The sequence below is a fragment of the Sorex fumeus genome, unplaced genomic scaffold (genome assembly GCF_029834395.1).
Source record: "Sorex fumeus unplaced genomic scaffold, SorFum_2.1 ptg000193l, whole genome shotgun sequence".
In the NCBI taxonomy this organism is placed as follows: Eukaryota; Metazoa; Chordata; class Mammalia; order Eulipotyphla; family Soricidae; genus Sorex; species Sorex fumeus.
The window spans coordinates 93,615-109,003 of record NW_026606250.1 but is presented as its reverse complement, the minus strand read 5'-3'; the positions used below and the strand labels follow the sequence as shown (position 1 = coordinate 109,003).

The window sequence follows — 15,389 nt, the reverse complement described above, 5'->3', positions numbered from 1 at the left end:
GCGGGGGCTGGGACCTGGGACCGGGCTGGGTGGTGGTCAGCGGGTCAGGCCCGCCTGGGGACGTGGGTCCTGGAACCTCCGTTGAGAGTCCCAGACTGGGGGGCGCCTGCCCCCCGCCCCACCTCCCTCCCCGGCTCTCCTTCGGGTCAGCTCATGTCTGGGCCCAGGGCTTCCGCGGGAGCCTGCCGTTGGGGAGGGGCAGGGGTCCTGCTCGGGACCCTCGGAACACCACAGCTCGGCTCTGTGGCTGGTGGAGGTCTTGGGACAGTTACACGCGGGCAGCCCTAGAGTCCCGGGGGTCCCCGTTTGCCGGCGTAAGGAGGAGACAGACGAGACCCCTGGTGAGGTGCAGCGGTTTTATTTCAGCCACTAATGCGTCGCTTCACAGGCGGCCACTCCTGAGGAGGCGGTCGGGGAGGGACGGCGAAGCGGGGGCGGCCGGGAGCGTGGGTGCCCCATGCAGGGAGACGCCGAGGCCCCGCCACGGCCCCAGCGGGGAGCAGATGGGTACGGTGGCCCCGGCCCCGCAGGGCGGAAGACGAGAGCCCAGCGCAGGTCCGAGGGCGCCGGGGGCGTGGGCGGGTGGGTGACACTTGGCTCCCCGCGGGCGACAGCGGCAAGAGCCTCACACCAGCCGGCGCCGCTTGGAGTCCCTCCCGGTGTCGCCCTCAGCGGCGTCCTCCTCACAGCCCAGGGGGGACACCAGGTTCAGCAGAGGGTCCTCGGAGGCCCGGCCGAAGAGAGCCAGCAGGAGCGCCACGCCGAAACCTGTGGCCCGCTCGCCCTGCGCGGGGGAGAGGGGGGACAGGCCGTGCCACGGGGTCACCGCCCACGGCCGTCCAGCCGCTGTCCTGCCCAGCAGGGGCCACCCCGGGCCCGGGCCCCATTCTGCACCGTCTCCACGAGCACGGTCCGCGTTGGAAACTGCAGGGGCTCGAGGATGGGGTGGGGGGGAGGGTCCCTCACTCACGGCATGGACAGGCGCCGCGATGTCCAGGTGGACCCAGACCCCAGGCCAGTCGAAGCCCAGGTGCGAGGCGATGAAGAGGCCGGCACAGGAGCTGGGGCTGTTGTCCCGGTCCTGTGATGGAGGCGGGTGGTGACGCTCGGTGACACTTGGCTCCCCGCGGGCGACAGCGGCAAGAGCTTCAGGGCTGGCCTGGGGGCTCACGGGAGCGAGGGAGGAGCTGGGGCAGCCCCCCACCCCGAGGGCCCCGCGACCGGCCCGCAGGGACCCGAGTGCCACCTACCGCCACCGAGTTCTTCATGTCGGCCACGGCGGACGTGAACTCGCTGAAGTGCAGCTCGGGGCAGTAGACGAGCGGGTGCACCAGGTCCCCGCACTGCCGGCCCGCCTTCACGCACGCCGCCTCCCACTCAGCGTGGTTGGTCAGCACTGCGGCGTGGTACTTGCCCGTGGCGATGCCCTGCCGGGCGCGGGAGACACAAGGGAGGGCCGCGTGGGGCCGGGGAAGAGGCTCCCGCCCGGGCCCGCACCTTCCCGGGACCCACCTGAGCTCCGGTCAGCGTGGCCATGTCCAGGATGATGTCCGCGCCCAGGTCCTTGCAGGCGTAGGACACGCCGTCGGCCAACACCAGCCTGCCCTCGGCGTCTGTGTTATTGATCTCCACGGTCCTGGGGCCGGCGCAGAGCCCGGGTCAGAGGGACAGGGGGCAAAGGGCAGCTAGCTGCACCCGCTCTCCCGGGTGGACCTCGGGACCCTCGTGGGCCAGATGGGCAGCGGGAGTAGAGCTGGGCCCTGGGGGCACCAAGGGCTGTCCCGGCTACGCTGCGCCCTGACCCTGCCTCCATGCTGAAGGGGTCTCAGCCAGCGACCGTGACCCCTAGGGGGAAGCTCGTCTGAGACGGGAGAGCCAGGCACCCCACGCCCGGGGCCAGGGCGCCTCTTGCGGGACAGAGCCCATGGGGGGAGGGGGGCTCACTTTCCGGAGTACAGCAGGTGGATGTCGTCCGGCCGTGTGGCGTTGGGCCCCACCGAGTTCTCGGCCAGGCAGAACACGGCGTGGAGGTTGTCTTTGAAGCCCTGTGGGTGCACAGACCACGGCTGTCTCCCAGGACCCCGCGCCCGGGAGCTCGCCGTCTGCAGGGCTCCAAGACCCGCGCCCACCCCGGGACCCACACACGCCACGGGACGAGGCCCCCGGGGCTCACCTGCTTGATGGCGGCCCTGAAGGCGCCCAGCACGGCCGCCGCGCCCCCGCAGTCCCGCTTCATCCCAGGCATCGTGGTCTGGGGGACAGGAGGGGGTGGGCTCACGTGAGAGGCCGAGATCCCCCCAGGAACGGCAGGACGGGTCCACGCACACAAATGACTCACACCGCCCACCGGGTCGGAAACAAAGGCCACACGGATGGTGTGATCCGGGCCACGGTGGGAGGGCTCCCTGCTCGCGGCTGGTGCCCGGGTTTGGTGCCCAGCACCCCGATATGGTCCAACTCGGGCACGGCGGTACCGGCGGCCCACACCGCACATCCACAGGACGAAGCCGCCGGTCATTGTCGCTGGCCGAGCCCGGAGCGGCTGGGCAGGGACCCAACGTCTTGGCCCTACCCCCAGCACAGGGACACGCACGCCACGGGACACGCACATGGACTGCCACGGCTCGGCATGGCCGACCACGTACCCACCCTGTGGCAAGACAGGTGGCAGGCGAGGCTGGGCTGGACACAGGGGTCTCTGCACGGGGGTCCCTGCATGGGGGTCCCTACACGGGGGGGCCCTGCAGCTGAGGGGCGGGGCCTGCGGTCTGTGGCAGCAAGAGCCCTGAGCGGAGTGAGTCGGCAGCTCAGGGCAAATGCCGACGGCGGGACAAGGGGATGCCGGGGGGTCCCGAGCGGGCCAAGCCGGGCCTGGAGTGTGGAAGGACAGGGATGGGGCCTCACACGCAGGGTCTGACCCCACGGCCACCGACGCTGCACGCAGAGACCCAAACCACAGCGGGCAAGCGGAGACGGGGCGTGTGGGGCGGCCAGCGGGTGAGCCGGGCCCTGACACCGCGAGGAGATCTCGGCTGGAAACACGCGTGAGCCGCGACACAGACTATCACACGGCAGCACATGGCGGGTCATGGGCTGCGCTCCAGATGACGGGGCGGAGGGGAGCCTCGGCCGACCAGAGCCCCTCGCGGGGGAGCCCCGGGACCCCCTCACTCCACACCCTCACCGCCTGTGACCCTCAGTCCATCTCCCACCAGCCCCCAGGGCCTCGCCCGCGGCCCTCCTGGCGGTCAGGGTGGGGCTGGCCACTCGAAGCCTCAGACACGCCCCACGCCCTCGCTGGACACCAAAGGGCCGGCCGCCCTGTCCTGCCCTCTGGCCAACACGGCATTGTCCACTGAGCGTCCCCGCTGGACCCCGGCTGCAGCCCACCCGCCCGGGCACCCAGGCGACCGTGTCCGCCTCAGAGATGTCACTTCCCAGACACGGCACGGGGCGGCTGCATCGCGCCTCCCTTCTGACAGGTTCCCAACTCTAATTGACAAGTTCATATTTTAAATTAACAACGGGTCACCGAGGGGCAGGCTCCGGTTTGAAAAGGCACCGAGCGGCTTCTTGAACCCCGGTCGGAGGAGGCGGGGCTCGCAGCGTTAATGGGAAGTGCTTCTGGACAGAAACCAGCTCCTTCACAATTAAAGCAGCGCGCGAGTGACCCGGCTGCACTATTGATAATAAGCTGTCGCGTCTGGCCCCATCGGCAAGAAAGCTCAGGAGGGAAATCTCAAGAGGAAAAGAGAAACCAAGAGAATCCTGGGGGCCGGAATCCATCCAGGCGCAAGAGAGCCCACGCCGGGGGTCCCTCCTGCCTCCAGGCCGGGAGGACCCGGGGAGCACTGGCGTGGGGCGCGCAGACCCAGACTCCACCCTCGGGACCCGTCCCCCAGCCCTGCCGGGGGGGTCCCCACGCAGAGCCAGGAGAAGGCCCTGAAGCAACCCAGGTGCGACCCCCAGACAAAACCAAATCGAAGCAAAACACAATCTGGGTCCCGGAGTCCCTGTGTAATGGGGGCCCACCATGTGCCCCCTGTTCTCCACGGCTAGTTTGGGGGTTCCCAGGGGCTCCCCGACTCTGACTCTGAAGCCATCAGGCCCCTCCTCCAAGACCACAGCTACCAACAAGCAATCTGTGTCCCCCAGGCCCCAGGGGAGCGGTCAGACGCCCGGTGCAGGGTCCCAAGGCCCAACCTCTGTGGGCCAGGCCATGCCCTGGGCCCAGGTGCCCCCATGGCCACTTGCACCAACAGCAGAGGGGACGCGGGCAGCTGTGCACTGGCTGGACCGGCTCCCCCACAAGCACAGAGGTGCGCGGGTGGACTCTCCCCCTGCTGGGGTCCCGGGCGGGGGGAGCGTGCGGCAGACCTGACGCTAGTGGCGTGTGCAAACAGCGTCCGCCCAAGCTTTCTCTGGGCACTGTTGTCGGGGACAGAACCCAGGACCTTGACACCTGCATGGCCGGCCCCCACCCACTCGCTTCCATTTGATAAAACTCTGTGGCTCAGGGGACCCTCCTGGCTCAGGACCTGGGGGTCCCTCACGGCAGTGCTTCGAGGGGACCGTGCAGTGCCAGGACCTTGTCTCCTGCCTGCAGAGCAAGTGCGGCTCACATTATGCTCAGCACAAAGCCCCCGAGGACAGCCAGAACTTAATGAAGCAGAACATTTTTCTGCTTAAAAAAAAAAAAAAGTGGGGCTGGAGCCATAGCACGGCGGGGAGGGCGTTTGCCGTGCACACGACCGACCTGGGTTCGATTCCCAGCTTCCCATGTGGTCCCCTGAGCACTGTCAGGAGTAATTCCTGAGTGCAAAGCCAGGAGTAACCCTTGTGCATCGCTGGGTGTGACCCAGAAAGAAAAAAAAAATGTATGCTGGGGTCAGAGAGGCAGGGCGGGGGCAAAGGCCTCACCTCGCATGTGGCCGACCCAGGTTCAATCCCCGGCAATGACTCCGGTCCTCGGAGCCCCACCAGGGGAGGCCCCGGGCACAGAGCCAGGAGTCAGGCCTCAGTAGCCCCCAGGCATAGCCCGAACTCCAGGAATAAATAACTAACTTAGATGGGCATTAACGCACTGCTGCGAAGGGCGTAAGCGCCGTCAGTGTTACCGCAGCCCTCTCCGCTTTATTTGCGCTATTATGTTTATTTGCTTTTCAGTTTTTTTCCCTCGGCATAATAACAGGTACGGAATTCAATAAGAGAGAATGCTTACGATCAGTGTTTTTTAAAAACCTTCATTATTATTAGTTTCATTTCCTGATTTCGTCCTGAAAATGATCTTGTTGTTTAGAGGAGGAAGATTTAAAAAAGAAAAAAAGAAAAAAACTCAGTGCACACTTGAGGCACCAAGTTCCCTGGGGCTGCACAGTGGCAATTCTTCAGCCCACTATGCCGTGCTCGCACTGGGTGAGGGGGCCACGGGGGTCTGTGGCTCGGGGGCCCTCGGGGCCCGGGAGCTGGAGGGGCCCCCAGTCACAGGGTAGGCAGGAACCAGAGGATAGCACGGAGGGTATTTGCCCGGCACCCCGGATAGTCTTCCGAACTCTGCCAGGAGTCAGCCCTGAGCACAGAGCCGGGAATGAGCCCTGAGCACAGAGCCGGGAGTGAGCCCTGAGCACAGAGCCGGGAGTGAGCCCTGAGCACAGAGCCGGGAGTGAGCACTGAACACAGAACCGGGAGTCAGCCCTGAGCACAGAGCCGGGAGTGAGCACTGAACACAGAATCGGGAGTCAGCCCTGAGCACAGAGCCGGGAGTCATCCCTGAGCACAGAACTGGGAGTCAGCCCCAAGCACTGCACAGTGCAGCTCACACACCAGACGCCAAACAATGCCATCTGCAGGGAAGGGACCGGCCCCACCCGCTTTCCTGAGTTCACCAAGGTCGGGAATCTCATCTCGGGTGAGTTTTGCCCGTTTTTCAGAACAGACGTCCATCTTAAACCAGGTGAGGCTCACGGAGCACCCGAGGGCCAGAGGGGTTACGGGCTGCCGGCTCCCAGCAGCCACGCCGGGGCTTTCTCTCAGGGATCCTGGGCCCTGACAACACGAAGCAGCTCGTCCCGACGGGGCCAGTGGAGAAACTATTCAGCGGGGTCATTGGGGGAGGTCGTCCAGCGGGGCCAGTGGGGAAAGCCGCCAGGCCAGAGGGGTGCGGGGACAGTGCCTTGGGCGGCCCCTTCCTGAGTGCCCTCCAGCGGGACCTGCTGACCGCTCACTTCAATGGCCAGGAGACAGGGACACCGCCCTGGGCACAGGGAGGCCAGCAGCCGCCCGTCCACCACCCCGTCTGCCTCAAGGGGTGGGCACAGACACGCCCCCACCCCGTTCCTCCCCCACTCCCGCCCCGTCCCCCCGACCCCGGCCTCCCCCTGCCAGCACCAGCACTCACCTTCCCTTTGATGCTGAGCCCGCCCGTGTCGTACACGACCCCTTTGCCCACCCAGGCGATGGTCTGGGTGGCCTCGTCCGGGGTGTGGCTGAGGACGGCCAGCGCGGGTGGGTGGAGGGCGGCCTTGCCCACGCCGTAGATCCCTGCGGACAGTGCAGGGCAGGGTCAGCTCCCCGGGCTCACGCACACAACCGAGTCCCGCAGAGCAAAGCCACAGCCGCGGCTCCCGGGGGAAACGGAGAGACCGTGGGCTGCACAGACCCCCTCCCCTCCTCGGCTGGGGCCCCTCTCCAGGCCCCGCGGCCACAGAGCTGGTCACAGCTGTCCTGCGGGGGTCACAGCTCCGGTAGCCAAGCGGGTCGCAAGGCCAAGCAATGTCCTCTCCAGAGCCCCTACAGCTGGCCACCCCCACCATCGGGCCGGCCTCGCCCTCGCCCTCCACCATCAGGCTAGCCTCTCCCTCCACCCTACCATCGGGCTGGCCTTGCTTTCACCACCAGGCAGGTCTTGCCCTCCACCATCAGGCCGGCCTCTCCCTCCACAATTGGGCTGGCCTCTGCCTCCACCATCAGCCTGGCCTTGCCTCCACCATTGGGCCGGCCTTGCCCTCCAGCTTTGGGTTGGCCTCTGCCTATACCATCGGGCCGGCCTTGCTCTCCACCATCAGGCTAGCCTCTCCCTCCACCATCAGGCTAGCCTCTCCCTCCACCATCAGGCTAGCCTCTCCCTCCACCATCGGGCTAGCCTCTCCCTCCACCACTGGGCTGGCCTCTGCCTCCACCATCAGCCTGGCCTTGCCTCCACCATCGGGCCGGCCTTGCCCTCCACCATCAGGCTAGCTTCTCCCTCCACCATCGGGCCGGCCTCTCCCTCCACTGCCAGCCAGGCCCTGGGGACCAGGACACGTTTCCTTTCTGCGTTACTTTGTTTCGGGGGGTGTGGATACTTGAGGGTGCCCCGGGATCACGCCTGCAGACTCAGGGCACCACACGAGGTGGGTGCAAGGCCAGCACCCACCCCACCGCCCTATCCCAGGGCCCCCCTCCAACCAGCCCCTCACTCCAGCTCTGGGCCCGGAGACTGGCCCAAGAACAGAACCGGGGGTTAAGTGGGGGCCTGGTCTGTGGCCATCAGCTTCTGAGCTGACCCCTCCGCAGTGGGCCCAGATTCTCAGCGCAGACCCTGGGTGGGGGGAGGGCGGGGAGGGCTTCCCGGAGGAGGCGAGCTGGAGCTGGGACATGCAGGGCGGGAGGCCTCTCCACCCCTCTGGCATCTCCTGGGGGAGCACTGCCCAGAGAGGGAGCCCCGAGCACTGGGACATGGAGACGAGAACCCAAAGGCCGGGGACCGGAGTCTGAGCCCGCCTCCTTCCGGCTGGGGCCTGAGCGTGGACACAGGCTGGGCCCTCTGGGTCATGAGGAGTCACGCGGGGGATGGACAAGGTGCCGGCGGACCCCCACCCCTGCCCCTGCCACGCCCCAGGCCGGGCCCACCTCCGAATCCTCGGGCCCTCAGCTCCTCGTCTCGGATGATGGTCGGGGCGATGCCCAGGTCCTGGCCCACTTTCTTGATCTCCTGGACGTGTGCGGAGAGACAGTGGGCGGCCCTGGCACGGGGCCAGGTCGGAGCCGGCGCCCGCCAGAGGATGAGGCCTGGACGCGCGCGCTGTGGGCGGGCGACACCCAGAAACGCAGCCCCAGAGCCCCCCATGGACCCAGGGAGGGAGCCCCCCAGCTCCGAGGCCCACAGGGCTGCCCGGTCTGGGAAGGGCCCCCTGGCCGTGTGCCCACCCTGCCCCGGCCGGCCCGGCCACCCACCTCCAGGAAGGCATCCGTGTTCATCTCACTGCAGGGCGTGTCCACGATGCGGGCGGCCAGCCGCACCCCCTCCGTGGCACTGACCAAGCACTGGGAGAGGCGACAGCCCATGGCTGGCCGGCCCCGTGTGTCCAGGGTCAGCCCAGCCCCACCCCCCACAGGCTCCCCTGGAGGGAGCCGCCCCCGTCCCCACGAGGGCCTGCAGAGGTCAGCACCCTCAGCCGTGTCCAAGGAGGGGATGGGGGTGCCCGGGAGGTGGAGAGGCCCCTCCCCGCCACACAGCAGCCCCCCAGGGAGGCAGGAACTGGGCCCCAGGTGCCAGCGTGTCCCGGCTGGACGCCAGGCAGGGCAGGAAAGCCCTGGGCGCAGCCCGGCGGGGCCCAGCACCCAGACCCGTGCCGGCAGCGGGAGGTCAGCAGCGCCGTGTCAAAGGGCAGCGAAGCACAAGGCCACGGGCACCCAGGGAGCAACCGATGGACACCCAGGGTGGGACTGAGGTCGCCCAGGAGTGACCACGGGGTGCAGCGGGGCCGGGAGGAAGAACCCTCCCAGGCTGGAGGGCTGGGCTGGGGTGCCTCGGGGCATCTGACTTCAGGGTGAGCGACACCCTTGACCGGGGCTGCCCCAGCCCCTCCAGGGGGCGGGCGGGTGAGGCGGAGACCCGAAGGCCTCCAGGAAGGCCCTGCACACCACAGGGCTGAGACCCTGAGCCCGGGGGAGGGAGGAGGGACCCTGCTCCTCAGGTCGGGGCTGCCCGGCGCCTGGGCAGGGGTGCAGGGGGAGCAGGGGAGGGGCAGCTGCCGGGCGGGGAGGACTCGGGGGCCCTCTCGCACGCGGGGCAGGACAGGCGCCTACCTGCAGCGTGGCCGCGTCCGCGGGGCCCTCGTCGGGCCCCACCAGGAAGAACTCCACCGTCACCGTCTTCTTCTCCGCCCGGCGGGCCGCGGCCGAGCGCTGGGTGAAGAGCGGGAAGGCGCGGGCCAGGGCGCAGGCCGAGGCGAAGGCGTCCGAGCGCTCACAGGCCATCTGCGCGGAGGACAGGGCTGGGCGTGCCGGGGTGGCTGGGGGACGCGGCCCCGCCCTGCCCCCACCGCCAGGTGAGCGAGAAACAAGCAGCCGGAGGGTTCTACCCCCCGAGACGGGCACGGGCACGCAAAGGCCGCCACCTGGCCGACGGCGCCGGCCAGACCGTTCCCAAGCCCCTGGGGCTGCCGCCGCACTGAGAGCAGCCAGGGTGCAGCCGGGCCGGGGCAGGCTCCGTGCCCTCCTCAGAGAGCAGCTCCCAGGACCAGAGCGGGTGTCAGGCCACCAGCACTGCCAGGGTGTAGTACAGGCTGGAGCTGAGTCCCGGCAGATACCACGCCGATCCCCAGGGCTCTTACTAGACTGGACCTGAGTACCAGCAAAGGTACCAGGCCATTACCAGGACTGTTACTAGTCTGGTGTTGAGCACTAGAAGAGGTACCAGGCCGGCTCCTAGGACAATTACTAGGCCGGAGTGAGTACCATTAGAAGGTACCAGGCCGGAGCCCAGGACTAGTAAGTGTTGAGTACCAGAGAGGGGCCGGCCGGTTCCCAGGACTATGACTAGACGAGAGCTGAGGACCGGCAGAGGTACCGGACCAGTTCCTAGGACTATTACTAGAGTTCAGTACTAGCAGTTTCCAGGCCAGCTCCTAGCACTATTACTAGAGCTGAGTACCAACAGGGGTACGAGGTTGGCTTCCAGTACTATTACCAGGCTGGAGCTGAGGTACTAGACTAGTTCCCAGGGGTGTTGCTAGACTGGTGTTGAGTACTGGAGAGGTACTGGCCGCTTCTCAGAACCATTACTAGATTGGAACTGAGTACCAGCAGAGGCCAGGCCAGTTCCTAGAACTAGACTAGAGTTGCACACCGATAGGGTACAGGGCTGGCTTCTGGTACCATTAGTAGATCGGGGGGAAGTACCAGTAGAGGTACCAGGCCAGCTCCCAGGACTGTTACTAAAAGTGAGTACCAGTAAGGGTACCACAGGACTTCCGGATCTATTACTAGATTGGTGCTCAGCACTATCAGAGGTACCAGACTGGCTCCAAGGACCATTGCTGGACTGGAGCTGAGGCCCAGCAGAAGTACCAGGTCAGTTCCCAGGAAGATGAATAGACTAGGGTTGAGTACTAATAGAGGTACCAGGCCAGTTCCTGGGACTGTACCTAGACTGGAGGACCAGAAGAGGTACCAGGCCAGTTGGTAGGACTACGACTAGGCGGGAGTTGAGTGCCAGCAGAAGTGCCAGGCCGGCTCCTAGGACTATTCATAGACTACAGAGTTGAGCACTGTCGGGGGTACCAGACCAGTTTCTGGGACAATTACCAGAGTACCACAAGAGGTACCAGGCCAGCTCCTAGGATTATTACTAGTCTAGAGTTGGGTGCAGATAGGGGTATGAGGCTGGCTTCTAGGACCATTGCTGGACTGGAGCTGAGTCCCAGCAGAAGTACCAGGTCAGTTCCTAGCAATATTAATAGACTAGGGGTGAGCACTAATAGAGGTACCAGGCCAGTTCCTGGGACTGTACCTAGACTGGAGGACCAGAAGAGGTACCAGGCCAGTTGGTAGGACTACGACTAGGCTGGAGTTGAGTCCCAGCAAAAGTATCAGGCCAGCTCCTAGGACTATTCATAGACTACAGAGTACTAGTAGGGGTACCAGGCCAGTTCCTGGGACTATTGCTAGACTGGAGTTGGGTGCCGACAGGGGTATGAGGCCGGCTTCTAGGACTATGGCTAGGCTGGAGCTGAGTTCCAGTGACGGTACCAGGCCACTTCCAGGACTACTGCTAGACTAAAGCTGAGTACCAGCAGAAGTACCAGGTCACTTCCTGAACGACCAAGGACGGGAGCTGGGTAACAGCAGAGGGGCCAGGTGGGCTCCCGGCTGGCGTCTGTGCTGGCGCCAGTCCTCATGGGCAGTGGTGCCAGGCGGGCTCCAGGGCGCCGTGGACACTCACCAGGATGCAGCGATGGGTCCCAGGTGGCAGGCAGGTCCGCACCAGCCTGGTGACGAAGTGCGCGGCCGAGGGGCTGTTGTGACGGCTGACCCTGGCAGGCAGTGCGGCCACCGTGGCATAGTTCAGGTAGAGGGGGCAGCTGTCAGTGGGGTTGGGGTTGAGCGTGCTGAGGGCCGTCTGCCAGAGCTGCACACGGGGACAGACAGACAGTGAGGCCCGAGTGTGGGGGAGTGGGGGTGGGGCCTGGTAGCCTGCCCACCTGCATGGGGGCCTGGACACTGCAGGGCTGGGAGTTGCCTGTCCACGTGTGTGGGGGCCTGGACACTGCAGGGCCCGGGCTGGGGGTGGCCCATCCTCATGGGCTACGTGGGGGCCTGGACACTGCAGGGCTGCGGGTTGCCTATCCACGTGTGTGGGGGCTGGACACTGCAGGGCCTGGGATGGGGGTGGTCTGTCCTCGTGGGCTGCGTGGGGGCCTGGACACTGCAGGGCTGCAGGTTGCCTATCCACGTGTGTGGGGGCCTGGACACTGCAGGGCCCGGGATGGGGGCGGTCTGTCCTCGTGGGCTACGTGGGGACCTGGACACTGCAGGGCTGGGGGTTGCCTGTCCACGTGTGTGGGGGCCTGGACACTGCAGGGCCTGGGCTGGGGGCGACCTGCCCACGTGGGCTGCGTGGGGGCCTGGACACTGCAGGTCTGGGAGTCGCCTGCCCATGTGCGTGGGGGTCTGGGCACTGCAGGGCCCGGGCTGGGGCTGGTCTGTCCCCGTGGGCTGCGTGGGGGCCTGGACACTGCAGGGCTGGGAGTCGCCTGCGCATGTGCGTGGGGGTCTGGGCACTGCAGGGCCCGGGCTGGGGCTGGCCTGTCCCCGTGGGCTGCGTGGGGGCCTGGACGCTGCAGGGCCCGGGCTGGGGGCGGCCTGTCCACGTGGGCTGCGTCGGGGCCTGGACACTGCAGGTCTGGGAGTCGCCTGCCCATGTGCGTGGGGGTCTGGGCACTGCAGGGCCCGGGCTGGGGCTGGTCTGTCCCCGTGGGCTGCGTCGGGGCCTGGACGCTGCAGGGCTGGGAGTCGCCTTCCCGTGTGCATGGGGCCTGGGCACCGCAGGGCCGGGGGCGGCCCGTCCACGTGGGCTGCGTGCGTGCGGGCCGGGCCGGGCCGGGCCGGGTCAGGCCGGGTCGGGCCGGGCCGGGCCGGGCCGGGCCGCGCTCACCTCCTCGCTGACCCGCGGCTGCAGCTTCCCGCGGACGCGGCTCCAGGGCAGGCGCTGCAGGTGCCGGAGCTGCCCGAGCAGCAGCAGCGGCCGCGCCGCGGGGTCGGCGTCCCCCGCGCTGGCCGCGAAGCGCAGCCCCACGTTCGCCATCTTCCGCCCGCCCGGCCCGCCAGGCCCGGCCCGGCCCGGCCCGGCCCGCCCCCGGCCCGCCCCGGCCCGCCCCCGGCCCGCCCGCCGCGCCCGCCCCGCGCCCCGCCCCGCCCCCGCCCCGCCCCCGCCCCGCCCCCGCGGGCTCCCGCGCCCGCCCGGCGCCCCCCGCCCCGCCGCCCCCACCTCCGCCGGCCGCCCGACCCCCGCCCCGCCCGGCCCGAGGCCTCTGTGCGGCGCGCCCCGGGCCGGGGTCTCCCGGCCGCCGCCCGGCCGAGCGCGCGTGGGCGAGGAGCTGCCCTCCGGCCCTGCGGCCGGCCCGGCAGGCCAAGGACAGTGCAGGCCGCGCCTGGCGGGGGCCGGGCGACCCCCAGCCCAGCCCCGCAGCCGTGCGGAGAGGGCCACTGGCGCCGCCGCCCGAGACCCCCGCCCGCCCGGGGACAGGGCGAGGACGGGCCAGACGGAACCGAGGGGCTGCTGTGGGCGCGGGAACGAGGCCCTTCGAGGACGCTTCCCCCAGGCCTCGCGAGAGTCAGAGCACGTCCTGCCCGTCGCCCACCGTCTCGGGCCCTTTGGGGGCCCTGCATGCCGCCTGTCGCCCCTTAGCTTTTGACACGTAGTGCCGACCTTAGAAACTAGCACGGCCAACAGGGCAGTGTGCTGCCAGGTTTTGGCCTCTGCACCCAGGCCCCTGCCTCCTAGCCTGCACATGGCTGGGCGCTCTGTGAAGGCCGCAGTGGCGAGTGAGGAAAGGCATTCCTTGCAGGCCCTCGGCTTCCCACCTACAACTTGAGACTAATTGGATCTTATTTTTTTCCCTGAAAGCTTGTGTGGTCACCGAATGTTTTCACGCATTTGTAAAGGGTATAAAAGTCCAGTGCCAGTGCAGGACCCAGCGTGGGGATCCAGTGTGGAGATCTACAGTGGGGATCCAGTGAGGAGCTCTACCATGGGATCCACTAACGGATCTACTGTAGGGGTCCAGTGTGGAGATCTGTGGGGATCCACTAGGTCTACGGTGAAGATCAGCACGTAGATCTGCTGTGGGGATCCAATGTGGGGATCTGTGGGATCCACTAATAGAACCACTAGGTCTATGGTGAAGATCAGCACGTAGATGTGCTGTGGGGATCCAGTGCAGAGATCTACTGTAGGGATCCAGTGCAGAGATCCAGTGTGGAGCTGGGGCCCCAGCAGAGGCTGAGGCACTGGCCTTCTCTGTTGGGGCAGCAGCGGGAAGGATGTCCTACCTAGAACTTCCCCAGGCAGCCGGGAAGGGAGAGGCACTTGGGAGGGGGCCAGAAGGACACGTGGCCCCAGAGTGTAGCTCTGAGGCCAACATGGAAGACTTTAGACAGCAGGAAAATCCATTCCAAACCCAGCAAGGATCCAAGGTGCATTCTGGGAAGCAGGGCCGCCGGGGGAGGGGGGGGGGAAAGGGGCAAAAACTGGGCAGACGGGCTTGGGAGAGCATTTCCGGACCCTTCCGTGTCGAGCGTCACCCCAGCGCCCAGGAAAGGGGAGCCAGATGATTTGCTTCATGAACCCGGGTTGCACAGGAGGCGCGATGTTGCTGGTCAGACACAGATACTCGGCTTCCGGTCTGAAACCACCCCTGAATCGAGGAATCCAAACTAAACAGACACGGAGGAATCCGTCCACTTCAGATGTCTGCCAATTTCCTCAAGATGCGACTCGTGAGAGAAACAGAAATATCCCAGGAAAGTGCCTCCCGCCCCCCTCCAGGAGTAACAGGCCGCCCTGTTTGGATGATTTTTGACGACGGATTCGGTCCGCAGCTTAATCTATATTTCACTGTCAATGAAAAATTGACCTTCGCTTAATCTTCTGTAAAAAATGAAATTCGAAAACAACTTACCAGCTCTTTCATGCAACCCAAGAACTAACTTAGGTTTCTCGTGCCCGAGACTCATTCCAAACTCAACTGGCTGCTTAGACTTCATTTGAGAATTTAAGGAAAAGACTAGAAATTTCTGGAAGAGAGCAGAAGCCGGGGGCCAGAGCAATGGTCCCGCGGGTCCGGCGTCTGCCTGCACACAGCCAACCTGGGGCGATCCCCAGCACCCCCTAGGGTCCCCCAAGCCCTTCAGGAACACAGAGCCAGGAGGAAGGCTGGAAAACCCCCGGGTGTGGCTCAAACCGGTCACGGCGGTCCTCCTGTTGTTTATCGACTTGCTGGAGCAGGCCCAGTAACGTCTCCATCGTGAGACTTGTTGTTACTGTGTTTGCCGTATTGAATACGCCACGGGGAGTTACCAGGCTTTGCTGTGCGGGTGAGATACTCTCGGTAGCTTGCCGGGCTCTCTCGAGGGGCGGAGGAATCGAACCCGGCTCGGCCAGGCCAGCTGTGCGCAAGGCAAACGCCCTACCGCTGTGCTATCGCTCCAGCCCAAAACAAACATAGAAAAACAAAACAGAGCAGGAAAATCGGAGTCTAGCCTCCAGGACTTGTTAAGGACCCTTTGGGGCTCTAGGCAGACGCAGCGGGTGTTTCTGGGTTCACGGCACCCGGAGCTTGTCCCTGCATGGACTGCGGTGGTACCCTCCCCACCCCCACTCCACATTTCCTTCTGACTCCGGAAGCAAAGGGTGCTCCTGGAGCACTGTGTGGCCCCGTTTTCATTCTTGTGCCCTTCTCTCTCTCTCTCTCTCTCTCTCTCTCTCTCTCTCTCCTGGCCCAAAGTGCTGCAGGCCCCCGAGGCTTTGGAGCCCAAAGGTAGGGGTGTGGGAGCCGCCAGGCCGGAGGGACACACGCAGTCACCACAGCCAGGCCCCTTGGGGAAGGGCTCCCGGCTGGCCACCG

At 66.2% G+C, this 15,389-nt stretch overlaps 1 protein-coding gene across 1 annotated transcript; it reads right to left on the bottom strand.

The window, feature by feature from the left end:
• Window positions 1-425: 425 nt before the first annotated feature.
• On the bottom strand, window positions 426-12,722 carry NPEPL1 (aminopeptidase like 1). The gene is made up of 13 exons (XM_056108118.1): window positions 12,718-12,722; window positions 12,419-12,578; window positions 11,207-11,392; window positions 9,070-9,240; window positions 8,215-8,304; window positions 7,891-7,972; window positions 6,398-6,540; window positions 2,174-2,251; window positions 1,945-2,045; window positions 1,513-1,636; window positions 1,251-1,427; window positions 971-1,081; window positions 426-784 (listed from the first exon to the last, which is right to left on the bottom strand). The coding sequence occupies exons 2-13, from the start codon at window positions 12,566-12,568 to the stop codon at window positions 626-628; spliced, it is 1,572 nt and encodes a 523-aa protein (XP_055964093.1). The 5' UTR covers window positions 12,569-12,578; window positions 12,718-12,722; the 3' UTR covers window positions 426-625.
• Window positions 12,723-15,389: the final 2,667 nt, after the last annotated feature.